The 27,068-nt window shown below is 43.3% G+C and overlaps 1 protein-coding gene across 1 annotated transcript; it reads right to left on the bottom strand.

The window, feature by feature from the left end:
- Positions 1–689: 689 nt before the first annotated feature.
- LOC113449334 (sperm acrosome membrane-associated protein 4-like) lies at positions 690–26,747 on the bottom strand. The gene is made up of 3 exons (XM_026720402.2): positions 26,615–26,747; positions 6,282–6,395; positions 690–4,122 (listed from the first exon to the last, which is right to left on the bottom strand). Exons 1-3 carry the CDS (start codon positions 26,664–26,666, stop codon positions 3,911–3,913), a joined length of 378 nt encoding a protein of 125 aa, XP_026576187.1. The 5' UTR covers positions 26,667–26,747; the 3' UTR covers positions 690–3,910.
- Between the last annotated feature and the right edge of the window lie 321 nt (positions 26,748–27,068).

Raw genomic sequence — 27,068 nt, 5'->3', positions numbered from 1 at the left:
CAGCAGAACTGAATATGTGATAGGACGTGCCCAAAACGTGCGGCTGGCTCAGGAATTCTGGGAGTTGAAGTCCACAAGTCATAAAGTTGCCTTAATTGTCCATTATTGCAACAGAATAACAGAGGTGGGAAGGGACATTGGAGGCCTTCTAGTCCAACCTTCTGCTCAGGCAGAAAACCTTATACCATTTCAGACAAATGGCTGTCCAATCTCTTCTTAAAAACCTCCAGGGTCAGAGCACCTATAACTTCTCGAGGCAAGCTGTTCCACTGGTTACTTGTTTTAACTGCCATGAAATTTCTCCTTAGTTCTAGCTTGCTTCTCTCCTTGATTAGTTTCTATCCCTTGCTTCTTGTCCTGCCTTCAATTGCTTTGGATAATATGTCTGCTTTGAAGAAGTTTCTTCCATATTTTAGGAATGCTGTGTGTTGTGTTTTTAGTATAGCTGAAGTTTTCATGCAGGTCTGCAGTTTAGGTGGGGAAACCTCTTGAATGTGATTGGCTGGCTCGTCTGACAGCCCCTATAAAAGGGGAATTGTCAGACAGGTTCAGCCGTTCTGTTGTCACTGTTAACTGAATAAACAAGTTGGACTGTTCCCTTCAGCTGCGTGTCTTCCTTCAACCACAACACAACACTGTGAACATGCCAAGGTTGGCGTAGAAAAGAGAGCAAAGGAATAAAACCCAAATATGTGGAACACTCATGTTTATTTTTACAGAATACAGGTATACATAGAAGTTATTAAGTTCAATGGAACTTGCTTCTAGATAAGAGGGAATAAACCTATAGCCAATAGATCTTCTTTAGAACTATCTTGCACTTAGGTTTTCCAGATAAATTCTTCCCTTTCAACTTAATAAAATAGTCAGAATGATTGTTTAGATTTTGTTATGGAAGTTCTATCATTGTTTGAAAGCACATTTTGAAAGTAATATCAAACAAACTTAAAAGCAATTTTTAAAAGTAAATATATGCACATCAATCTCTCTGTTCCCTTTCAGGGTAAGCCATATTACATAAAGTGCAGAAAAGTAAAAAGTAGTAAGCAAAAGAAAGGTCAAAACGAAAATGAAATGAATTTAATTTACACAAACACCATTCCTTAGACCTTTTACATTCTTCCAACTATCCTTGCTCCTACCTCATCTGTACAGTTTACCCTATATTGCCCTCTGTTTTTCAAGCCCCCTTTTTTGGAATATCCCCTCAATATTACATCAAATAAAATCATCACCATCATAGATCAACATATCCGTTACTTTATAATTTGATCTATTCTCTCAGATGAGGAAAATGAACAAGAGGCTTTTGTGACAGCTGAACAAGTGTTTGGAAAACAAAGAAAAACTCCCCCAAACATTTAGTGATCTTGGATCCAAGGACCACCTACAACTTCCCGAAATTCTTTGATGAGATTGCATGCTTGTGAAAAAGATCAGAAAGCATTTTCCCAGTCCCACTTCTGAGCACTCTGTCAAAATTAGAAAACTATCTCAACACGGTTTGTGCAATCCTTAGACTGATTCATTAAGTTGTCTTTTTAAGAAACTAAAAGCAGGAAGAAAACTGCTACTAGTTCAGAGATTTATTCAGTTTGTCATTTATTTAGTACAAGCTAGTATGAGAAGAAATCTGTTCAGCTTGCGTTCTGAAGCAAATGGAATGAACCTGAACTTCCAAAACTGAAAATGGAGCTATTATGTATGCCGGTGATTAAAATTCAGTGGTTGTTTTCACAACTCCAAAGAGCAAAAAACAACACACACCCCACCCAAGGATGTATACACGTGGGGAATGTATATGAAAAGATGTATTACATTATATATAAAAAAAACATCTTGTTACTTATGTGTATTTTTTAAAAAAAATTATACTGTACTGGAGAAAGTGTGGGTGCGTATCCATATATTCAGAGCAAAGATATACAAATGTTGACCCTAAAACAAATTGGCAAACTGATATGGAAATAGGAATAATTTTCAACATTGGAAAAACAAAGAACTGGGTGAAGGCAAAGCAGACGGGTTACAAATACAGTAGTCCTTGACTTACGACCACACTCGAGCCCAAAATTTCTGTTGCTAAGCGAGACAGTTGTTGAGTTTTGCCCGTTTTATGACCTCTCTTACCACCGTTAAGAGAATCACTGTAGTTAAGTTATTATCAAGGTTGTTCAAGTGAATCTGATTTCCCTGTTGTCTCTGCTTGTCAGAAGGTCACCAAAGAGGATGAATTGACTCCGGGACATTGTAACCATTATAAATGTGAGTTCAGTTGTCTAAATTTGAATCATGTGACCATGGGGATGCTGCAACAGTCACAAGGGTGAAAAACGAGTCATGAGTCCCTTTTTTCAGGTCTATTTTAACTTTGGGCGGTCACTAAATGAACCATTGTAAACAGTGGTGGGATGCTGCCGGTTCGCACCGGTTCTCATGAATCGGTAGCGCTGTTGAGCAATTGGCCCTGCCCACCTGCCCCTGCCCTTTCATGTCCTTTATTTCCTTGGGTTTGAGCTCAGCTGATTCGCACGGCTGAGCCGATTGCCACACCTCAGCTGTTTGAAGCTCAGAATTGGTGGTTTTTGATTGCTGCGTGGAGCATGCTTTCTCATAGAATTGGTAATAAAAAAAGGTTGAATCCCACCACTGGTTGTAAGTTGAGGACTACCAGTATTATATATATCACATATCACATATCACCTCTCTCTCTCTCTCTCACACACACACACACACACACATACACACACAGCAAAAGTGCTTGAAAGGACCTGCTGAATTCAGGCAACCTAATGTGGGTGATATTGTAGGCGTATGCAAGAAAACTGTCTGCAGATTTTGGGGACAAAGGCAGAAATGTCAGCATATATAGGGTTAAATCCATCTCTCCTTCCTGAAGGAGTGTGTGTGTAGGAGCAGAACAACACAACCCCTCCTCTGCAGAATGTTATGTATGTGGCCTTTAAAACATAATTGGCTCAGGGTCAGCCCAAAATAGCAGCCCTTGGCATATTTTCACCAGCCATCCAGTGGGTTGCTTGCCTCAGAAGACCTCCCTTTCTCTCGTTGTTGCCAGTTACTGAGTCACCAAATATTTGCCCAGGGAGGCCACAGATCATATTTCTTTAAGGGAATGGGATGGAAGGTGGGGGTAAGGAATTGCATTAAGGGGACTCCTCTTTCCATTGCCTTATCTCCCTCATAGACACGACACTGTCATCAGGAGAAACGTTGGCAGAAAGAGAAAGCCCCCACCATGCCGAGGAAAAAGGCACAACTGGTGATCATAGTTTGGGGGGAAAAATTATTTGAAATGAGACCCTTGGAGAGAAAACACAACACTGAGCTTGTGAGCTGAGAAAGCAGAACAAAAATATATACAAAGCAGGTTAGGCAGAAGCTTTTAGTACAAGAGGAGGAAATGTAAAATCTCAAAGGGGTGAAGAAGCTTAAAAGGTGGGGGACTAAGGGAGATGGGTATCAGTATTTCTTAACCGTGATCTAGATGGGACTATTGGACTTGTAGCTGGTCTGACTCTAATTTTCCAGCCCTGTTTTAAAAAGAAGCTTGCAGAGGATGAAAATAAGTGGAAAAGGAATGGAAAAGGTAGAAGATAATGAAAAAAAAGAGGAGAGGAGGAGGAAGATTAAGGCAGCTTCAATTCCTAAAGCTTCATTCATATGCTCTAAAATGGAGGATATGCCTCCATTAAGCCACAGATGCGTTTCTGAATAAAAAGGAAAGGCGAGAGTGTCTATTTAATACAGTGCTTGAGAGGATAAAAGTACAATCGTCTATGTCACCGGAGTTCCATGGACGTTACTTTCAGGTAAAAAAAGGAGAAGGGTCGCAGACTTAATCTTTGGCATCTTCTAGAGTTGGTGTTTTCTCTCCTTCCTGGAAAGAGGATTAGAGGAAGCGGAGGAGCCAGGTGCCTCCGATGGCCAGAAGCACAGGCAGAGAGATGTGAGCGGAGGGCAAGGTGGCCCCTGAATTGCAGAAGTCGGTATCGCAACAATCGTAGGTGGTGGTGTATTTGATGCCTAAGTAGCTCTCAGTATTGTTCTTGTCACATTTTTCCCTCTGGACGCAGTTCTTCTTCTTGATGAGCTTCTGACTAACTAGGTGGAACATCAAAAGGAAAAAAAAAGACATAGGATGAGAGGTATGTCTGGCTAACATTCCCTGCCACCTATAAAACAACCCCGTTATTGCATTGTTGTGAACAAGTAAGGCAGAAAGCAGAGCTCAATTTGATATATCAAAGTTAGAGACCACCCATCTCACTCACTGTTCCAAAGTCACAACTAGGAAGGCAGGAAGGGTCAAGTGGGGAACTAGCCTTGAGTCCCTGCGTAGTCTCCAAAAGCATAAGGCTAATTCCCTGCTAGACCCCTCCTCCCTGCCTGGCTGTTTCCCAATACTCACAGAATGATTCTGGATGGTATACTATTTTTGTTTTGTTTTGTTATGTTATATTTTATTTATTTTCTTATTTTATTTTCTTATTTATTGTTTTTTGTTTTATTTTATTTATTTTGTTTTTGTTTTGTTTTATTATTTTTATTTTATTTATTTGTAAAATGTATAGGTTGCCCTTCTTATTCTGGAGGTAACCCTGAGCCAGAGATGGTATTCAGCAGGTTCTGACCAGTTCTGGAGAACCAGTAGCGGAAAATTTTGAGTAGTTCAGAGAACCATCAAATACCACTTCTGACGAGTTTTTACAGTCTCCTTCCCCTGCTATGCCCACCAAGCCACACCCACAGAACTGGTAGTGAAAAAAATTGAATCCCACCGCTGTCCTGAGCTGCTTATGATATCATAAAAATTAGAAATGGTATGCCGCTAATCTCACCATCAAGTGACTTTGGGTGGCATGCAATGTCAAAAATAGCAGCATAAGTGAATTAGAAGGTTTAAAAACATGAAAAACATTAGATGTTAAAAGTTAAAACATTAAAATTAGCAATATTAGAAGGACAATGCAGAGGCAAAGGACCAAAGCATAAATAGGATGGAAATGGAGACAGAGACAGCATGGAGATATTTATACCTGCCGGGGGGTGGGGTGGGGGGTTTGGACTAGATGACTTACAAGGTCCCTTCCAACTCTGTTAATATGCCTTTAATACAGAGGCAGTTAAGAAGACCTCATCCCCTCATCTGTCTCCCTGATTGTATGAGGTTTGGTTTTTTTTGGCATAGTTTTAAAACTATAATTGTTTTTTTCTGTGTTAAGCCACCCAGAGTTTCTTTATCGAGGAGATGGGAAGCATATACAATGAATTTAATTTAATAAATAAATAAAAGAAGACTAGAATAATTAAAATTTAAAAGGTAGGAGAAGGCTGTAGCCAACCCTGAGCTGAATGCTTCTCTGCAAATCGTATGCAGGTTGATGGGTTCGGATCTTCAGACTCCTCCGAAAAGGCCAGTAGAATGGGCCCACACCCAAATTTTAGCAATGGTTCCTCTGCCCAGTTGCTGGGTGGGTGTGGCATGGTGGATGTGGCCTAGTCAGCCTCTTGCACCACGGCGGGGGGGAGGGGGGAGTTTTGCCCCAGAGGCTTTCCTCAAGCCTCTGGGAGGCTGAAAACGGCCTCCCTGGGCTCCGGAGGCTCTTTGGAAGCCGGGAACGAATCTGTTTCCAGCCTTCCCAATGTCAACTTTGGAAGCCATATTGAAACCAGATGCTCCCACGCTGCCACATTTTGAGCCTGGGGAAAGTGGGAGGGTGGAAGTTCTTGGGGGGTATATGTAGTTAGACAAAATAACATTCTTTTTGTAGTCCAAGGTCATGCTATTGTGTGCATACGGGAGGGGAAATCTTAAGTTGGGATGGACGATGACTGGGGCTTGTGATGCGATGATGGGTGTAGGGGGTTGGATTTGCAGTTTTTGATTATTGCAAGGAAGCCCGGAATTTTCAGATTTGGGATTCCCCCCAGTTGTGCCAACTACTATCCAAATAACCGAGAACTTTGGAATGATGTGTGTCTCGGAGTTATTGGTTGGAGTGGAGACTTGCTGGAACGCTGACACCCAGAGTTCCGGGAGACCTGTTTTAAACAGACCAAAGATGGTTGAACAGATGAACAAAGAGGAATATTTAAAAATGCATTGCCTGATGTTCATTAGGAAACCCAGGTTGTTTATTCCACAACTAGGTTCTATGGGTGCCTATTCAGAAGTATTATAAAATTAGGCCAGATAAAATTCCTGGGGGAAACAGCCCAGGTGAAAACAGGGAGGAAATAGAAAAAAAAAATATCCTTACCAGCACTTCCCTGGATGATAGCACAAACTTCTCCGGGGTTACAGGTGACAGTTGAGGTATGGCAGGGTATATTGAAAACTGTGAATTTACACTGCAGGCATTGAAGAGCAGATCCTGAGATGCAAAGAAAAAGGTTTTTTAAATTTGTTTATTTAAAGGAGGGAGATGAAATCAATTCAGGCTAGAATTCACAATGCTGGGCCTACCTTTTATGCCACCCCAATTAAAAAAAAAAAAATAGGGATAGAATTGTGCTCCTGCCTAACTCTATGCAAGTAGATTAATAGGTAATCACTATGGTACCACTATGAGCCTTTAGCGTACAGTCATACTGGCCACACAACCCATGGAAATTGTCTTTGGACAACCATGGTTCCCTCAGCCAAGAAATGAAAGTGTGAGATTCTACTGGCTCAGGCAAACCAGATGTTAAATTTGCATCTGATTCACCAAACCGGTATTTAAACAATCAGCTGGCCCCACCTACGCTTCCCTTCCCCTCCCAGGATCTCCACATGGCCCATTTTCTATGTAGGTAAGTGTAGGGTTCGCATGGTGGCTCTGGGAGGGGGGGAAAATGGGGCTTCCTGGAAGTCCAATACTTGAAATCCAGAAACGGGCCTGTTTCCAGCTTCCGGAGGGCCTCTAGAGCCCTGGGGTGGCTGTTTTCGTCTTCCCAGAGGCCCAAGGAAAGCCTCTGTAATCTGGGGAAGGTGAAAAATGGCCCTCCCGGAAGTTCCAGAAGTCTGGAAATGGGTCTGTTTCTGACTTCCAGAGGGCCTTCAGAGCCCAGGGGAGGCTGTTTTCGCCCTCCCAGAAGCCTGAGGGAAGCCTCCGGACTCTTGGAAAGGCGAAAAACAGGCCTCCCAGAAATTCTGGTAGGCCACGCCCACCATGGCCACGCCCACCCAGCAACTGGGCAGTGAACCGGTTGCTGGGATTTTTGAATCCCACCCTGCTGAAATGGTTGTAGGGCAGGGGTGCCCAACTCAAGGCTGACGGGCTAGATCCGGCCCGCCGGGTGCTTAGATGTGGCCTGCGGGGCCTCCCTGAAAATAGCGAAGAACCACCCCACGGTGCCTTTGCTAGTGAAAACGGAGCTTGGGAAAGCCGTGTGCAGCCCTCCCGAACTCTGTTTTCACTGGCAGAGGCTTGCAGGAGGCTGACACAGCTGAAAATGGAGCTCAGGAACCCATTTTCACCTGCAGAACGCTCAGGCCACCATAGATGCCTCCCGACATGAATGATGTCAAGCTGATCATTCCGCCCCTGCCCCCGCCGCCCCGATCAAACACAACCCTCAATGAAATCGAGTTTGACAGCCCTGGTATAAGGTTTCCTGCCTGAGCAGGAAGTTGGATTAGAAGACCTCCAACGCACCAGCTCTTCTCTTTTTCTGTTAAGCTGGCTGGGAAGGTTACAAATAAGTGAGCACAAGACTGCAGGACACGGCAACCATAGAAAAAATACTTGCTGTTTGGCCAGGGAACCAAATTTTGATCATGTGACCAAAGGAGATGCTGAGACAGTTATAATTGCAAGGATGGTTTTTTGCCACTTGTTTTTTCCCCCCAGTGTTGTTGTAACTTTACACAATCGCTAAACAAAGGCTATAAATCAAAGGCTGCTTGTATGATATTCAAGTTAGATTCCCGCCCCCCAGCATCTCTTTATTATTTAGCTGAGGGCAATCCAAGCATTACAGCTGTGATTCTTAAACTGTTTTCCCAGGTTCAGGTAATGCCATCATCCCCACCAAAAAAAAGCTTAAGACTTAGTTGTTTTACACCACTATCTTGGCAGCCTTAATAACAAACTGGATCCTTGACACACAAACGCTCAATTACATTACATCATTACCCTCAGGATATGTCAAAATTACCCCCTTGTTAATAACCTGGTAAGTTGGTAATTACCCTCAGTTTAAGCTACAGTCATCCAGGTCATGGTTGTCCCAAAGGTGCTTTTTTCAGGAGGCAACTAGACTTTCTTGTTCTACTTTTGAAGACGTTTCGCTTCTCATCCAAGAAGCTTCTTCAGCTCTGACAGGATAGTGGGGAATGGATGGATTTATATCCCTTTGCAAACAGCTGGTCATTTGCATCCTTTTAGAGCCGTGATGGAGAACCTATGGCATGCGTGCCAGAAGTGGCACACAGAGCCATCTCCACCGGCACCTGAGCTGTCGCCCCAGAGCAAGTGTATTATTCAGGCACGCACGCCGTCTGCTAGCTGATTGTTGGGTAGCTGCCGTGCACGTGCAGGGTGCGGGGTGCATGCAGGAGACAAGTGTGCATGCGCAGAGAAATGCGGTGCATGGGATCATGCACACATGCACAGGGCCCCCCCATGTGCATTGCCTTATAGGTGCTTGCACACATGCATGTGCATGTGTGAGCGCACACTTTTGGCACGTGAGGACGGTAAGGTTAGCCATCACTGCTTTAGAGCAGGGGTGTTCAAACTTGAGAGCTTTAAGACTTGTGGACTTCAACACCCAGAATTCCTCCTCCAGCCATGTTAGCTCAGGAATTCTGGGAGTTAAAGTCCACGAGTCTTAAACTTGCCAAGGTTGAAGACTCTTGGTTTAAAGGGTCATTGAAGCCATGGGTGGGATTCAAATTTTTTAACAACTGGTTCTGTGGGCGTGGCTTAGTTGGTGAGCGTGGCTTGGTGGTCACGTGACTGGCTGGGCATGGCCAACTCAACACTCACATCAAGGCACGCATCTCCTCGCCTGGCCTCTCATGACTGTGGAGCTGCTGCAACAGTTGTAAGTGTGAAAAATGGTCATAAGTCATTTTTTTCAGTGCCATTGTAACTTTGAATGGTCACTCCACACAAGCAAAGTACCAGCAAAGGAGGGGAAAAAAACTCCAGAGAAGTTCCTGAGACAGGAAGTCTAGTCCTGCCAAGAATGTAATAAGGGTTAACAGAGTGGCAGTTTCTGTAAGCAACACTAGAATGTTTCCTTCCTGCCTTCCTTACAGGATTAGGCCAGTAATTTCTTCTAACAACCGGTTCTCCGAACTGCTTAGAATGTTAACAAACTGTTCTAGCAAATAGGTGTGAACTGGTAGAATTCCACCCCTGAATGAAGCACTTGGAGGTCTGTGTCCTCAGAGTCACCTGAGTAGTGTTCCTGGTTCCTTTCGTCTGCAATTTTTTGGAAATCCATTCCTACTCCCACATCATTCAAAGGGTGTTCATCCCAAATTGTATAGCTAGAATTCCTGAGGACATAGATAAACCTCCAAGTGCTTCAACAACACTCTAAAACAGGGTCCCCAAACTTGGCAAACTTTAAGACTTTTGGATTTCAACTCCCGGAATTCCTCAGCTATGCTGGCTGGAGAATTCTGGGAGTTGAAGTCCACAAGCCTTAAAGTTGCCAAATTTGGAGACCTCTGCTCTTGTTGTTTGTTGTTAGTCGCAAAGTCGTGTCCTACCCACCATGACCCCATGGACAACCTTCCTCCAAGCCTATCCTCTACCATCTTCTGGAGTCCATTTAAGCTCATCTCTGCTCTAAAAGGATGCAAATGGCCAGCTGTCTGCAAGGAATATAAATCCTTCCATTCCCCACCATCTTGTCAGAGCTGAAGAAGTTTCTTGGATGAGAAGCGAAACATCTTCAAAAGAAAAACAAGAAAGTCCAGTTGTCTCCTGAAAAAACATCTTTGAGACTATCATGGGTGGACAACCTTTTTTTTTTTGATAATAGCAATAGCACTTATATACCACTTCACAATGCTTTACTGCCCTCTCTAAGCGGTTTACAGAGTCAGCATATTGCCCCTAAACACTCCGTGTCCTCATTTTATTTGAAAGGATGGAAGGCTGAATCAACCCTGAGCCAGTCAGAATTGAACTCCTAGCAGTGAGCAGTGAGTTAGCCTGTAGCACTGCATTCTAAGTAATGTGCCACTAATGCGGCATAAAGGTCATAATAGATCTTCTGACACTTGAATGCTTTATTGTGTTTCCCTCAACTCACGATTTCAGAGTTGGCCAAGCAGAGAGGCCAAAGAACCTGGGATCACCCTATTAGGCTAAAAAGCAATTGAATTGTTAGTGAGTCGCGTATTTTGTGAGTATACCCATTGTGGCTAATCAGATGCTACCAAAGAATCCAAGTACCAGGCTGGTTGGATGTGCTCTTTGCAAATAATCAAATCAAACCAAATCCTTTTACTGGAAGATTTTTCTATTGTTGAGTTCAGCTGAAAACCCTAAGAAGAGAGAACAGAGTAGGGTTTGTGGCCCACCTAGTTAGCAGCTCCAGAAGAGCAGGAAATTCAGAAATATAGCTGAGTAGATGAGAGATACCGAGCTTCAGTTCAAAATAATAGTCATTTTAAATGTGCAAATGTGCACATTAAATTCAATTTTGTGGCAAGAGGTGAGTGGCCACCTTACTACAAACACAATGAGGCTACAGAATTTCTGGGCTCCTAGAAACTTCTGTCAAAGCGTGCAGAGAAAAGCAGAATAATAACAGAATAACCAAGTTGGAAGGGATTTTGGAGGTCTTCTAGTCCAACCCGCTTGCTTACCCTCAATCAGGAAACCCTCTACCTGTGATGATGAACCTACGGCACGTGGTGTCACAGGCAGCATGCAGAGCCATTTGTGCCGGCACCTGAACTGCCGGCAAACTTATCTCACTGCGCATGCGCGCACCTCACAGCTGATTTTCGGTTGGTTTGAGGCCTTTTTCAGCCTCCCAGAGGCTTCAAAAAAGCTGCTGCAGGGTGAATGGGACCTTTTCATCACTTCCAGTAATACCGGAAGTGACGAAACGGGCCTATTATTCAGCCTTCATAGCCTGAAGAGGCTTTTTTTCAAGCCTCTGGGAGGCTGAAGAAAGGCCCCAAACCAGCTGAAAATCAGCTGTGAGGAGCAGTGCCTGTAAGGGGGCAGGGGACAGGCAGCATGGGGAGCATGGTGGTGTATGGGGAATTGGGTGTGCATGTGCAGAGGGCGTGCGTACATTGCCTTCTGGGTGCTGGCATGTGAGTGCATGCATGCCAGCGCACACATAATTTTTGGCATAGGAGCCCAAAAAGGTTAGCCACCACTGCCCTATACCATTTCAGTCAAATGCAACAAAGATGATAAGGGGCTTAGGGGTGATGTATGATGAAGAGTGGGGACGACGACATGAAAACAGTCTTCCAGTACTTGAGGGGCTGTCATACAGAAGAGTGGATTGACTTATTTTCCAAAGCACTAGAGGGCAGGGGGAAGACTCTCCATTAAAGAGAGATCCAATCTGGAAATAAAGAGGAATTTCTTGACAGTAGAACAATTAATCAACGAAACAGCTTACCTCCTGGAATTGTGGGAACTCTATCTCTGGAAGTTTTCAAGAAAAGATTGGACAGCCATTTGCCCAGGATGGTACAAGGCAGGAGTGGGCTTCAAAAATTTTAGCAATTGGTTCTCTTCCCGGTTTCTGGGTGGGCGTGGCCATGGTGGGCATGGCCTATTTGGCCTCCTGCACCATGGTGGGGGGGCATTTTCCCCCTCCCTGGGCTTCAAAGGCTTTACTTGAGCCTCCGGAAGGGTGAAGACAGCTTCCCGGGCTCTGGAGGCCCTCTGGAGGCCAGAAACGGGCCTGTTTCTGGCCTTTTGGAACCTCCAGGAGGTCCATTTTTCGCCCTCCCAAAGCCTTCACGAGGGCCCTGTACTTACCTGGGATCCAAAATGGGCCACGTGGGGACTCCTGGGAGGGGAGGGGCATGGTGGGTGGGGCCAGCCAGGGGTGGGATTTGCTGGTTTGCCAAACCGGCCATAGAATTAGCTATGGGTTTGCGTGAACGAGGATGAATTGGAAACAGCCCACCCCTGAGCAAGAGGTTGGACGAGAAAACCTCTTAAGATCCTTTCCAGCTCTGCGATTCTATGATTCCTATGGAACAAGGTTTTTGTGACAAACTATTTTTAAGCATGGGAGTTTTATACTGCTGGCCTGATCCATAGTTCTGTCTTCCTCTGGAACCCTTTTTGCCTTGAAAACAATATCTCTGCCAGTTTTGAGGGAATTTTGCAACACAATCAGCACTAAAGAATTCGCAGAGCGTTTCTTCCTGCTCCCCCACACAAACACGGGCACACACATTATAATATAAGTGCCTCTTTAACATTCTGCTGCTTGAAGTTTATATTTTTAAATACATGAAGGAATTTTGACGATAAAAAGCAATATCCATATTAGAAGAGAAACAAAGAAAACGAGGAAGAATAAGGAAGTAAGGAAGAAAATAGAACAAGATAAAAAGGAAAGACTTGTTAAAGAAGTGGCTTTTCATCTTTTTGATGAAATGTATTTATATAAATGTATTTATATTTTACTGTCTAAAATTACATCTGTTTGGAGTTCATTATGCTGGCATTTTTGTCTATGTTTTTGGAATAGCAGTGGTATTATCCTATATTTTTCACAGTTTTAATTGGTTTTCTCAGTATTTGTTTTATTTTGCTTTTGTCTATCCTTAATATAGAAAATGGATGAGAAATTAAGTCCTAATACTGCAACATTTTTCTTTCTGTAGTAGTTAAATGTCTAGGGAGATTCCCAATCATCCAGTTCATGGTTGTCTCAAAAATGCTTTTTCTAAAGGCAACTGGACTTTCTTTGCTTTTCCTTAAATACGTTTTGCTTCTCATCCAAGAAGCTTCTTCAGTTCTGCTTGGATGAGAAGCGAAACATCTGCAAGGAAAAACAAAGAAAGTCCAGTTGCCTTTTCGAAAAGCACCTTTGGGTCCTATAATAGTTCTTTCTTCAGCTATAACCAACCAAAATATGATTTCTCATGGATTCTTCCAGAATGTTTGCTGTTGGAAAAAAAGAAGTCAGCCCTACTGGTTTTATTCCTCTCAGTTATATATTTTGCAGAGTACAATCCAATCTAAGTTCACCATCCTTAAAAAACAACTCTAGGCCTTGTTGTTTGAGCAAGAACCCTATTTATATTCTGAAAAATTGCCTGCCATTTTTGCTTTTTTGCCAAGAAAATCTGCCCTCAAAATTGAAAATGCTAAAATCCCAAATCTTCACTGGCATTAATGGAAGGCAGACAAAAGTACATTTACAGCAAGAATCACACATGCTCTTTGTTCTCTGCTGGAGCAAAGCAAACAGAGCAGAGGGCTTTTTTGGAACCAGTCGAGAGTTGCTAGAGCAAAATTTGGAAAAACAGGAACAAAATGAAAGCCCAGCCTGGAAAAAATAACGCTGCTGCAAACCACAGCTTTTCGAGGAAAACAAGCTCTTTCCAAGGCCCCTGAAACTGCATTTCCTGCTTGCTCAGGCAGCTTGTTGTTCATCTCTGTGTGTGTCCTCAGATTAAAGGATGAGATGGGAGGAAGAGAACTCAAAAGCTGGTCACACCACTTTTTCCTGCTTTCAGGAAAAAACAAAGCAGCACCTTAAGCCACCTTTTTCTACTAGGAAAATTAAAATGGTTTTGTTTCTTCTGATGCTGCCTTCTGAGGAAGAATCACCTGAGGAGGCTGGCTTGGAGTTGAGGGAGCATACAGGTCACATCTGCTCCCCATGATGAGTCTGTAACCGTAACCACACTGACAACACACTATTTCCCTTCCTCCCCCTTTCCCCTCGAAGATGGGAAGAAGGTGTGCAAAAGGATTTCCTGCACATCCTGTTGGATCTGTGTTTTCGTTGGGGAATGTCCCAACCAACAAGCTAGGGAACATGGAACAACCAACTGAGGTTGCATGTTTTATCCCTCCATGTCTTTCAGCCATTTTCTACTCTTCACTCTTCTTCGCTCTTCCAATCTTGTGTCTGTCAAGCTTCAAAAGATGCTTTTGCTGTTGCAACTATTATCGCTTCTCAGCTTGCCAACAAACTATGGGGGAGGGAAGGGGTAGACAGAACTTAGGTGAAATTCAACCACCTCCTCGCACCAGTGGTGGTAGGGACGATTTGAATTGGTTGGCCCTGCCCACGCCCGCCTATCTTCTTCCTTTTAGAGGCTGAGTCCCACCAAGCCACACCCACAGTGTTGGTAGGGAATTTTTTTTGAATAATTCCAGGCATCAAGATGCCAGCGGTGAGAACAAAGGATGTTTCGACAGGTGTTTACCAGAGCCTCACAAACAATACCAGGAGATTTCATTGGACAGTGTGATCCGGTCTAATAGTGGGGTGGGGGAACCTGAATTTTAACTATCTGGGTTTGCATGGCAAATGGTTAGAACTGGTTTTGCCCTCATCTTTACCGATATGATGTACTCAATAAAGTTTTGCATTAAGAGATTGGATCTTCTCAGCCGTGCTTGTTTTGGTTGGGTTTGTCAGTCGGAATGTTGACCAGATCTAACTATTGATTTTGGTGCAGAAAAAGACAAGAGCCTTTTTTAGAGGGCAGTCCTGAAATTTTAAGGGTGGCTCCTTAAAGGAGAATACACTGTGCATTTTCTTTATATCTATGGAGATGATCAATCATCCAGGTCAAAGCACCAAAGGAGCTTTTTCCAAAAGGCAACTGGACTTTCTTGGTGTTTTCTTTGAAAACGTTTCGCTTCTCATCGGAGAAGCTTGTGCTATAGTAGTAAGCAATGCTTATGTGCTGGCACTGACTTAAGGAACTGGCAAATAAAATAGTTTACAAAAAAAAGTATGAATTGTAAAAAAATCCAGAACCAACCAAGCACATAATGAATTGCAGGAAAAGAATGCCACACATTTAGATTATTGGTTTCAGTACAGTACTAATAGAACATATCAAATTCAATTGACAGAATGGAAAAATTCTTTTTGTTTCCTAGCAGATTGGCTGAAATTTCTCGTTGTATAGACCAGGATTAGGAACTATAGCCCCTTTAGAACTTCAACTCCCAGAATTCCTGAGCCAGCAAGTCCTAAAGTCCTACCATCTTGTTCCCACCCTTCCCATTTTTTTAATTGAGCCACAGTAATTGGATCTTCAGATTATTTTATTTATGTGTTTTAACTTTTGTCTAGTTTTTTTTTAAAGATTATAACCTGCCTGGAGTTGCCCTGTGGTAAGATGGGCAGCAAGATAGGAAGAAGGTGTCAAATTGATTTTGGAGGGCAGGGAGAGTTAATGTTCTGATCAAGGCTTATTGAGACACTAACAAACACACATTAGTCCTAAAACCATTTTCTTTATTTCAACGGCTGTGAATTTTAGTCATTCACAACCCATTTACAAACTCAAACAGTTTGTAAATAGTCCCCTAGAAGTCTGCCAAAGTCCTTCAGGATAAGTCTGATAAGCATGCATCTTTATCTTCCTTAAAATGCTGCCAATGACTAAATTTCCAATTAGTTATACAAGGCCAAATGGAGCACAAATTCAACACGGAGCTTCAAGTTTCAAACCGACCAGTATGAACAAAGTTGCTTCCTGCAAAGGTTCCTGTCCCTTTGCTCCTCCTTTATGTCTTATGGGAGGGCCAATCATCTCCAAGCCTTACTCCCAAGTCACCCCTTTTGTCTTAACTGTTCTTGCCTTCTGGCAGCTCTGCGCATACACGCACTGGGAACAGACTCCCCTTGTTCCTCTGCCTTGCTGTTGTCAGATTCTGGAGGCTCTGGAGTCAGCACATAACTCCCAGATGGCCTTGGCTCCATCTCTGTATCAGATGCAGGACCCTCATCCAAGTCCTCCCCAGACACCAGAACTGGTCCATGTTCCTCCCCACTGTCTGACTCTGCTGCTGTCTCCTCAGGCTGCCAGTGGACCACAACAGGTTATTCCAAATGACAGATACATAACCAAGAAGGTCTACTTTCTGGGTCCGAGTAGTTGGCATTGTTTAAATGAAGCAAGCCCACTCTCTTGCAGATAGATACTCCCTTAATAGCTAGGCTCTCTGCCACTTAGGATTTTTTAGGAGGCAACTATTACCCTGAATTGCATCTGGAAACCTGTGGAGTTCCCACCAGCAGGAATGCTATGTAAGATTTACGGTAGTCTTCATGACCTACGTAGCAAAATCAACAGACTGGGAAGGGGTTATGAAGAAAGTTCTGGTTAAATCTCAGCCAGGGTTTAAAACCCTAGAAAACTTCCTCTTCACCTTTAGAGAGACTGCATTTTGCATTTGATTGTTCCTAAAATGGATTGAAAAATAATTTATGTTAAAATTATGACCTGTACTTGGTTGGTTAGAAGATATGATAGAACTTCAAAGGTCTCAAGAACTGTTGCATAGAAGAAAGAAGATTTGAACTCTTGTCCTAGAGCAGGGCTGTCAAACTCCCAGGCCCTGATCCAGATGTGTCATGCGCTGGCCACACCTGAAGGGCAAAAAAAGTCCCGATATGTCATGTAATGCCATCATGACGATGTGAGTTTGACACCCCTGCCCTAGAGGTTAGGGAATAATTGCTGGGTTGATGGTCTCATGGATTCTGTTTTAAGAGTTGGATGGTGCTAGGCAGTTCTATCCAACTTCATGATCCTATGGGCCAAAAAATATATATTAAGTAACATTTATCATTGGGTGAAGAGTTGACCCTGAACAACATTCTGCAGTATCATAATTGCACAGCTAAAAAAACATGTCTGCAGGGGCCAGGTTCTTCTTCTACGGCTTATCTTGATGACTAATTTAACCCATGTTTTCAGTTCATCTAATACCTCAAATCACAGACTTTCTTTTTGTGGGTTTGCACAATTTTATAAGCCATGGAAACAACACTATTATCAAGATTAAAACTATGCTTAGCCTTACAACTGTGCAGTGCTTTGGATTCAGTCTCCAAAGGGTGCTTCTGAATGCAAAGGAGAGCAGATACCACGAAAGCACAGACCACATCTATCTGCAAGACCTTAAAACCAGCAGTGGGATTCAAAACTTTTTACTACCAGTTCTGTGGGCGTGGCTTGGTGGGTGTGGCAGGGGAAGGATAATATAAAATCCCCATTCCGTCTTCACTCCTGGGGGAAAGTTACTGCAAAATCCCCATTACTCCCCACTCCACTAACCTGCTTTCCAGTTCTGTTTTCCTGTGCAGGGCTACAAAAGAAGACCCAGCCGATCAGCTGGGAATCGGGAGGCAGAGAATAGATGGGGGCAGGGACGGTCAGAGGTGGGATTTGCAGGTTTTCTGAACTACTTAAAATTTCCATTACTGGTTCTCCAGAACTGGTCAGAACCTGCTGAATACTACCTCTGCTTAAAACTCAACAGAGGACATAATTCCTTTGGGATGTTACAGAGCAGTGCTACAAGGGTACTTCAGCGTATTTTCTGGAGTTCAACTTGGAAGTGCTGCATGTCTGTAGCTCATATATTGTTGTATGTTCTTTAACTTTTGAGGTTGAGCATGTAGTGTGACGCGACTAATGTTGTCTAGCCAGAGGTGGTATTCATCAGGTTCTGGAAATTATGAGTAGTTTAGAGAAACCCGCAAATCCTACCTCTGACTGGAGATTTTACAGTATCCTTCCCCTGCCACGCCCACAAAGCCACGCCCACATAACCGGTAGTAAAAAAAATGGAATCCCCCCACCACTGTGTTTAGCCTTCTGTCTTCTGGATGTCTAGGATCTGTTTCTTGATTTTGTATTCTTGCTTTTACAAGGTAGGCTGTTCAAAGTCCCTTGGGGTTGGATGTCCTCTAAATTATGTAATTAGTTCAACCCATCTACGGCAGGGGACTCCAAACTTGGTCACTTTAAGACCTGTGGACTTCAACTCCCAGAATTCCCCCAGCCAGAGCAACTAAATGATTCACTTAAAAACCATAGTGATTCTCTTAGCAATTCTGGCACAAAGGTTGTAAAATGGAGCACAACTCACTTAACAAATCTTGCTCAGGGAACAGAAATTTTGAGTTCAATTGTGGTCATAGGTTGATGACTACCTGTACTTGCATAGTTGTATCTTCCTCCCAAAAGCTATAACCAACACGCCCTAATCTCCAGATTGATTTTTTGAAATGGTAAATACAGGTGGTCCTCAACCTCCGGCCACGATTGAGCCCTCAATTTATGTTGTTAAGTGAATTTTTTTTAAAGTATCCCATTTTATGAGTTTTCTTGCTACATTTACTTTAAAAAGAGTGCAGAGAAGAGCAACAAGGATGATTAGGGGGATGGTTAAAACATATGAAGAACAGTTACAGGAACTGGGTCTGTCTGAGCTGATGAAAAGAAGGATTAGGGGAGACATGATAGCAGTGTTCCAATATTTCAGGGGCTGCCACAAAGAAGAGGGAGTCAAGCTATTCTCCAAAGCACCTGAGGGCAGGACAAGAAGCATTGGGTGGAAACTAATCAAGGAGAGAAGCAACTTAGAACTAAGGAGACATTTACTGACAGTTAGAGCAATTAATCAGTGGAACAACTTGCCTCCAGAAGTTGTGAATGCTCCAACACTGGAGGTTTTTAAGGAGAGATTGGACAACCATTTGTCTGAAGTGGTATAGGGTTTCCTGCCTAAGCAGAAGGTTGGACTAGAAGACCTCCAAGGTCCCTTCCAACTCTGTTATTCTAAATTCATTAATTGGATCCCTGCGGCTGTTAAATTACTAACATGGCTGTTAAGTGAACCTGGCTTCCTCCATTGACTTTGCTGGTCAGAAGGTTGCAAAATGACCTCTGCAACTGTCATAAATATGAATCAATTGTCAAGCATTTGAATGTAAACCAGCTGACGCAAGGGTCATAAGTGTGAAACATGGTCATAGCTCACTATTTTCAGGGCTGTTGTAACTTCGAATGGTCACTAAATGATCTGGGGCAAGTTGAGGACTACCTATATGACTTTCTTAGCCTTTTCTGTTCCCTCTTGTAGATATTATTTATGTCAAGGCTTCATAAAATTTCAAGTTCAACCATCAGGCTTTCTTCAAAAGAGGTAATAGAAGTTTTGGAAAGAATTAGCTGAAGGGACATCCCAAAATAACACAGCCTCTGAGAACTGAGTCATCACTTGAGACTTTCAAGAAGAGATTGGACTGCTATTTGTCAGAAATAGTATAAGGTCTCCTGCTTGGGCGGGGGGTTGGACTAGATGACCTACAAGGTCCCTTCCAACTCTGTTAATCTAATCTAAACTACAATTCTCAGCTTTCCCTTGGAATAGCTAGTCATCTCTACAGGATTAGAGATGCACCTTGTTGTAAGCCTCTTGATCACATCATGTAAGATGGTCTGCTTTGACCTGCCTATTTCCTTTTACCACAGGAGTGAAGAAAAAAATATGTTTTTTAAAAAAATGTCAAGCAGCAGGGTGTGGCTGTGTCTAATAGGAAGGACTTAACCCAATGAATTTCATTAAATGGGAGCAAGAGAATTACACAGTGAGGTGCCAAGGAGGGATAAAAAAACAGGGTGGGTAGGGTTTTATGTGTCTGAATCATCAGTAAACATATAGCTTTGTCCAGTTTTGGGGGAAAGATCATTCCCTCAACTATATGACGGGTTGTGGTTTTTTTTAATTGTTAGTGATCACAAATAATCAGGTGTGGAGTGAATGCACTTGTGACAGTTACGAAAGCAAGGAAGAAAGCAGCGTGTTTTTGTGAAGTAAAAAATGGGCGAGATAGGTTGAGTGCGTAACTTATTATGAAACTTCTCCTCAGAGGTGTAAGGGATTTTCAAGGGCGTCCTTAGCATTCCATTGGCAAGGGTGGGAACCAGAAGGGGTTGGTTGGGTAAATCTCCAGAAGAGTTAAAGGTTAAAATATAGGGAGTCCTCAACTTACGACCACAACTGAGCCCAAAATTTCTGTTGCTGAGTGCGACAGTGCTGAAGTGAGTTTTGCCCCATTTTACGACCTTGCTTGCCACAGTTGTTAAGTGAATCACTGCGGTTGTTAAGTTAGTAACACATTTTCTATACTTACAAGAATTCATTTATCAGATCTTAAAAAGATGATATAGTTTGCTTGTTAATATTAAGAATTAAGACTTAATATAGACAATATATTTAAAAAAAACTGTCGAATGCTATATATATATATGTGTGTGTGTGTGTGTGTGTGTGTGTGTGTTTTCTTAAGTTTTCGCTGGTACTTACATGTATGGCATTCAGCTTTGTTCGGGTATTTTCGAAGTCATTGTAGTTGTGCTTTTAAAGTTGTAGCAACGCTTTGGCAGATGAGATTCTGCCGAAACGTTGCTACAACTTTAAAGCACAACTACAATGACTTCGGAAAATACTGAACAAAGCTGAATGCCAACACACATATATATAGATAGATAGATAGATAGATAGATAGATACATATATGGCATTTAATGTACTGCCAAGGAATGATATGGAAATATGTCAACACAAACTTTAGTATAGAAACTTTTGTAAATGTTTTCTTTTAACATTTTATTTTTTGTAAACTTTTAAATATCTTGAACGTTAATAAAGTTTTGTTTTAAAATAAAAAAAATTCATTTAATGATCCTTCGAAGTTTCAAGGGGCACTGAAACAAAAGAGACTTATGACCACTTTTCACACTTACAACTGTTGCAGCACCCCCCCGGGTGACCTGATCAAAATTCTGACACTTGGCAACTGACTCACACCTATGATGGTTGCGTGTCCCAGGGTCATGTGATCATTTTCTGACAAGCAAAGTCCGTGGAGAAACCAGATTCATGGAACAACTGTGTTATTAATTTAATAGCTGCAGTGATTCACTTCACCAATGCGGGAAGAAAAGTCGAAAATGGGGCAAAACTCACTTAGTAGCTACATATGTTTTGGGATCAACTGTGGTCGTAACTCGAAGACTACCCATATTGCTACGTTTCCATTGAGATCTGGTGAAAGGTTTGCTCCTATTTATACTGAGAAAGAAAAGAGGGACAATCTACAGCAGGGCTGTCAAACTTGATTTCACTGAGGGCCGCATCAGGGTTGTGTTTGACCTCGGGGTGGGGGAGCATGGTACGTGGTCAGGGTGGGCCTAGCCAGCTCAACGTCACTCGTGTCTGGGGTGCATCTGTGGTGGCCAAGTGCTAAGGCAGGACTTCCCTCAGACCTTTCCACACTCTCATTATAACCTTCCTTCCTTCCTCCCTCTCTCCTTTCCCAAAGCATTATGGATCTATGAAAAATGGATGAACCCAGAAGAATTTGCAAGAACAACTGACCTTCCTTCCTTCCTTCCTTCCTTCCTTCCTTCCTTCCTTCCCTTTCCTCCCTCCCTCCCTCCCTCCCTCCCACCTTTCCTAAAGCATTATGGATCTATGAAAAATGGACGAACCCAGAAGAATTTGCCAGAACAACTGAGCTTCCTTCCTTCCTTCCTTCCTTCCTTTCCCTCTTCATGCTCCATTCTTCCTTCCCATCTTTCCTTAATCCTCGCTCTCTTCCCATCTTTCCTCCTTTTTATTTGTCTTTCCTCTTTCCCTTTCTCCTTTCCTGTCCCTTCTTGCATGCTCAAATGCAAAAGGGGAAACATTTCTCCTTTTGTTTTGTTTTTGTTTTGCCAGCCCTCTGCCAGTGAAAACGGAGGCATGAGAGGCCCTCTCAAGCTCAATTTTCATTGGCAGAGGCTCGGCGGGCCAGTCCTTTTTCTGTTTCCAGGGCTGACCTGCGGACCAGATCTAAGCATCTCGCAGGCAGGATCCGGCCCACCGGGCTTTGAATTTGACACCCCTGTTTGATGGTTTAGGAAAACATATTTTGCTACAGAACAATGGTAGAAGAAAAAAAGTAGGTGTTGATTGAGTTTCCTGTTATTCATATCAGTCTCAGGTCTGGAACAATCAGATCTCCCACCCCTGTAGACCATTCATGGCTCAGGGTGGGAGGCATCCAGAGGTGGTATTCAGTAGGTTCTGACCTGTTCTGGAGGACTGGAAGCTTTCAAGAAGAGACTGGGCTGCCATCTGTTCAGAAACAGTATAAGGTCTCCTGATTGGGTGTGTGTGTGTGTGTGTGGACTAGATAGCAATAGCAATAGCACTTAGATTTATATACCGCTTCACAGTGCTTCACAGCCCTTTCTAAGCAGTTTACATCATCAGCATGTTTTCCCCAACAATCTGGGTCCTATTTTACTGACCTTGGAAGGATGGAAGGTTGAGTCAACCTTGAGCCTGGTGAGATTTGAACTGCCAAATTGCAGGTGGCTGGCAGTCAGCAGAAACAGCCTGCAGTACTGCACTCTAACCACTGCACCACCACACTCATATAAATGACCTACAAGGTCCCTTCCAACTCTGTTAATCTGTTAATTTAATAAAGTTTCCTTTGGGTTAATAAAGATAATCCAGCTGGGTACAACTCCAGAGGGTGATGCCCATCTCTATTTCTTAGCCAAGGGAACTGCCATTGTCCAAAGACATTCCTGAGGTTAAGTGACCACCATTACCTGTACCCAGAGGTACATGGAATACTGATACCTTTCCTCTAAGGTGGTACCTATTTATCTACTTGCATTTGCATGCTTTTGAGCTGCTAGATTAGCAGGAGCTGGAGCAAATAATGGGAGCTCACCCTATCATGCAGCACTTGGGTCTTGAACACAAGTTTTCCAGCTGACAAGTTCAGGATCTTTAACCACGGAGCCATTGCATCCCCTATTGAGTTAATGGTGGATTCAATATTTTGAGATAAGTTGGTAGGAGGATCAATCCCAGTTCTGCCAACTTGTTCAGACTACAAAACCAAAAAGATTTCACGGGGCTTTGCTTTCACGCACAATGTAGCACCATAAACAAAGAACATTCCTTCAGGACGAATTAACATTTTTGTTGTATCATCAACCTCCAGATTCCATCTCAAGCATAATTCCTTCCAAGATAACACCTGCGTAATAGATTAAACTTTGTACCGTCAAAATGGCAGGTGGTCAAATCCAGGATGCATTTCAGACTGAAGAAAACTGTTTGCCCAAATAAGTCTTAAGTAGCTTCTCTTTATTTGAGGGGGGAGGGGGCTTGGCTGTGTCAAATTATGTCTAGGACGTTCTGGAAAACAATGGCCCCAGATCTTCCCCTAAGCAGAATAATTAGGACAACATTTGGGAGAAATCTTGAGTTTTTGGTAGGAAAGGCTGGGGTTAGGAGGTAAAAAGACACAGGGCTGCTTTTAAGTCAAACCAAACCCTGTGTGTAAGGCTTATGTAAGAAGAATGTTGTTTACAAGCAGGGCACGGCAGACTGCTCCAAAAGAATGATACATGGAGCTTCAAGACCAGTTGAACAACCACACCCATAGCCACAGAAAAGCTGGAGGAGATATTTTCTAGAAGAAATTTTCTTGCCAACACTAATCATGCCGAATGCACCACAGCCCACACTGGTATATTATGATGACTGGAATATCCCTGAGCACAGCTCGCAATTTTGAACACACCACAAAACATGGTGGGCTGTCCCCTGATACCACAAGATGACTTCGCTAGGGCTCGTGGCTTTAGAAGAGCGTGGAAAATCCTCAGGGTCAACTCACACCCTAGTCAGCACTTCTTCACTCTCCTACCGTCGGGTAGGAGATATAGAAGCATAGCCAGCTGCACCAACAGGCTGAAGAACAGTTTCTACCCATGGGCTGTTAGCTGGGGTGGGCTGCTGTGGGTTCACAGGGGTTCGGGAGAGCCCCTAGCTAAAATTCTGTGCCATTCAAAGAACCCCCAAATCCTCTCCTGGCTGGCCCTGCCCAACTGTCCCCTCCCTTCCCAGGAATTCCCACGCAGCCAGTTTGGGATGCAGGCAAGTGCAGGACACGCATGGAGGTTCAGGAAGGGTGAAAAACGGGCCACCTAGAAGTTTGGGAAGGCTGGAAATGGGCCCATATTCAGCTTCCAGAGAGCCCCTGGAGCGCGGGGAGGCTGTTTTCGCCACCCCAGAGGCTCAAGGAAAGCCTTCGGAGCCCAGGGAGGGCAAACCCCCGCCCCCACTGTGGTGCAGGAGGCTGACTAGGCCATGCCCACCATGGCCACATCCACCCATCAGCTGGGCAGAAAACCCTTTGCTAAAATTTTTGAAGCCCACCTCTGGCTGCCAGACTCCTGAATGCGAAATGATCTCATAACAACCAAGTATGACTACCGTGTTTCTCACAAAATAAGGCCGGGCCTTATTTTTTTGAGCCCAAAAAACAGCTAGGATGTCTTTTCGGGGTGAATTAATTTCTTCCCACACGCGCCCCCGCAGAGCAGCGCCGTCTCCAACAAAGCGTCTGAGTCGCTCCTGCCTTCCCCCCCGTCCCGTAACAACAGGAAAAAAAAGATTTTGAGGTACCTGGGAGCGCCACGCGCTGCGTTTTGGTTTAATCTCGAGCAGCTGGGTGGGCATGAGAAGAGCCGAGCGAGCATCTCTGCTGCTGCTACCCTTGGTGCTCCAGCCTCGGGCTCTGCAAGTTTGCAAAAGTCCCGGTGCGCAGCCTGTTCCTGCATTCCAAGTGCCCAGGCCCAGCTGCAGCTATCCCTCTCTCGCCAGCGCCATCTCCAATAACAGCAGCAGCAGTGGCGGGAACCGTGGAAGTTACAGAGACGGCTCCCTCACCCGAGAAGCGGCTAAAATGCTTCCATGGTTGCCGCTGCTCACCCAATCTCATTGTACACATGTTGTATCCTGGCAATAAAGGTTTGAATTGAATTGAATTGAATCCCTAAGGAATTGGGATTCCATGTATGCTCCCTGCTTTTGTTTGATGGATGTAAAAAAAACAGTTCCACGCCCAAACTTTCTTCACTGGTGATTTACTTCTTCAGTTACTATAGCCAAAAAAGCTCTGGATCTTTTCCCAAGGCAAACAGGTTTCTTTAATTATCTAGCCTTTATGATATTGTTAGCCCACAGGCACGGAAACGTTTTTGAGGATGTTGTTAAGTTATGAAATTGTTACACAAGCTGTCTCATCCAATCATCTTAAAGAAGGTATTTACACATCAGGGAAAGGCAGCATTTACAAAACAGGGGGGAGAGGCGAGTAAAACACCCTGTCTGAAGTTAGGGCTGTGTCTGTGTGAGGTTTTGCAACTAGATCACCACACAGTTCTATTTTAAGCCAAAGGTCATTTGCTTATAAAGTTGATTTGCTGTCTTGGGGTCTGGGATGAAATTCTCAAAACATTTTTTTCCCCTGCTGGATTTAAGTCAGCCCTTTAAAAATGTAACTTAACGCTGAGTTTAAAAGATAAGGAAGCTTCAATATTTTATAAAGTATGGGAACAATGGTATAGCTGGATAGATCGGAGACAGATTAAGGATAAGTAATTATTAAATATAGAATATAGATAGAAGAAAAATATAATTATGCAGAAATTAATATTTGTAAATATCACACAAATGGTTGTATACGATAAGCACCACAAACAGCTGTTATTGAATTATATATATATATATATTAATGTTTTTAATGTAATAAAATTCAATAAAGTTTTTAAAAAAATGTAACAAGTTTTTCATCGACTTTTGCACCTTTCATGGGTGTTTGGCTAGGAGGAAACACATTTAGGCTGAGTTCTGTTTCCAATTTCACCTGTTTTTTTTTTTTAAATAACAATGAATCTGTTGCACAACAATAGTTATTGCTATTTGTGAGTGACACCAAATATGACAATGATATTCTCACTTCCTTGTTTATAATGAATCCCACCCCTCTCCCAGAAAGCAGGATTCAGGCTTTATTGAATTTGCAACGCAGTTTGCAACTCAATAAGAACTACACAAACATACACTCAAAAATACACACATATATATATAAAACTGAGTGGGCAGACAAAATTATGCCTTGCTACAGAAGCTTCTTCTTTCCAAATGTAAGCATTAAGAAAAGTGGAAGCAATTTCTTTAAAGGCATATTCTCTTTTTAAGATCAACCCAGGAACTGACCGAGAATAAGGTGTGCAAAAAGGAGACGCTGGCTGAAAAGCATCTTGAGAGATGCTCCCATCCCTGTTTTTGAGAAAATAACTATATTCTGAGGGGCAGGACAAGAAACAACGGGTGGAAACTAACCAAGGAGAGAAGCAACCTAGAACTAAGGAGCAATTTCCCGACAGAACAATTAATCAGTGGAACCACTTGCCTCCAGAAGTTGTGAATGCTCCAACACTGGAAGTTTTAAAGAAGAGATTGCATAACCATTTGTCTAAATTTGCTACAGAAGATTTCCCAGGTCCTTTCCAATTCTGTTATTCTATTCTATTTTTTTTTCCTATATAGGGGCTCATTTCTTTGCATGCCTTAGGGATCTGCTAGTAAACCTCATCTTCTTGTTTTGACTGTGAAAGAGAGAGAGAGAGAGAGAGATCAAGCAAAGTAATAGGAGGCTGAGAAAAGAAGGAGAAAAAAAGAAGGGAAGGAGACGAGATCTTCTATAGGCAAAACCAGAGAGAATTCTGCACCGCGACGGATTCTGCCTCTTACCAATGGTGATACAAGCCAGCACCACGGTGCAGAGTCCAAGCAGCTTCCCCATGGTGAAGTTGATGTCCTGACGGATAGAAAGGTAGCGGTGTTATTCCAGCCCGGCAATAGCTTCGAGTGCCTGAAGAGTCTCGCCCGCCTCCCGCTCCCCCATCCTATCTATATACCCGCGTGATACGCCCCACCTTCCCGAGCTCGAATTGGCCGACTGGGTGGGATCCGGAGTAAACTGCCTTCCTTCAGCTACGGGCGTGAGGGGATCCCGAGAGGCAGAAGTCACACGGAAAGGGTGAGTCAGAAATGGGAGAGGGGGAGAGAGAAAGGGAGAGGGAGAAAGAGGGAGAGAGGGTGGAAAAGAAAGACTGAAAGAAAAAGAGGAGAGAAAGAAAGGAAGGGAAGGGAAAGTTAAGGAAAAAGAAGGAAAGAGAAATAAAGGAAAAAAAGAGAAAAGGCA

Source organism: Pseudonaja textilis, chromosome 2, assembly GCF_049901715.1.
Source record: "Pseudonaja textilis isolate UNSWEBS1 chromosome 2, rPseTex1.2, whole genome shotgun sequence".
Lineage (NCBI taxonomy): Eukaryota > Metazoa > Chordata > Lepidosauria > Squamata > Elapidae > Pseudonaja > Pseudonaja textilis.
Note: the sequence above shows the minus strand (reverse complement) of the source record. Positions and strands in the feature narration are given on the sequence as shown.

Bases quoted from the DNA above. Each gene is read 5' to 3' on its own strand.
- LOC113449334 (XM_026720402.2), bottom strand. From the start codon at position 26,666: ATGGGGAAGCTGCTTGGACTCTGCACCGTGGTGCTGGCTTGTATCACC. The intron at 6,396-26,614 runs GTAAGAGGCAGA...TTTGCATCTCAG, and splicing joins GCTGGCTTGTATCACCATTG to GATCTGCTCTTCAATGCCTG. The intron at 4,123-6,281 runs GTAAGGATATTT...TGTTCCACCTAG, and splicing joins TATCATCCAGGGAAGTGCTG to TTAGTCAGAAGCTCATCAAG.